General features: G+C 45.8%; 1 protein-coding gene across 1 annotated transcript in view; it reads left to right on the forward strand.

The window, feature by feature from the left end:
- Nucleotides 1-354, forward strand: part of LOC119594912 (protein O-linked-mannose beta-1,2-N-acetylglucosaminyltransferase 1-like) — a 19,154-nt gene that overhangs the window by 11,617 nt on the left and 7,183 nt on the right. Inside the window, exon 5 of the mRNA XM_037943984.1 lies at nucleotides 105-321. Within this exon, the coding sequence (XP_037799912.1) occupies nucleotides 105-321 (217 nt within the window). The remainder of the gene's footprint in view (nucleotides 1-104; nucleotides 322-354) is intronic.

Here is a 354-nt window from a genome sequence, read left to right on the forward strand (position 1 = left end):
GCTATCTATCTCTATAAACTAAAGTACAGATATGATATGAGGATATCAATAAAATCTTAGAACTAAAATGATTTAGAAATAAAACGTCCTTTCTCCCTAAACAGCCCGAATGGTTCATGTTCATGGGAGAAGAAGGGGAAAACGCCTTAAAGAAATTGGGGTTTACCTTCCCCTTGCGAATAGCCTCGGGTGAACCCTGGCTAGGAATCGCCGTCTCAGGTCACAGGGTCATCGCTGAAGGGGTTGCGACGGGTCAACTGGGTCTGCATCCAGCCGGTGCCTTGGATTTTGCCGTGAGAGTGCCCAAGGTCTGTGGCGAAGGTGAGATTGCATTTTTTTGCTGGATTTCTTTGT

Source organism: Penaeus monodon, chromosome 34 (genome assembly GCF_015228065.2).
Source record: "Penaeus monodon isolate SGIC_2016 chromosome 34, NSTDA_Pmon_1, whole genome shotgun sequence".
In the NCBI taxonomy this organism is placed as follows: Eukaryota; Metazoa; Arthropoda; class Malacostraca; order Decapoda; family Penaeidae; genus Penaeus; species Penaeus monodon.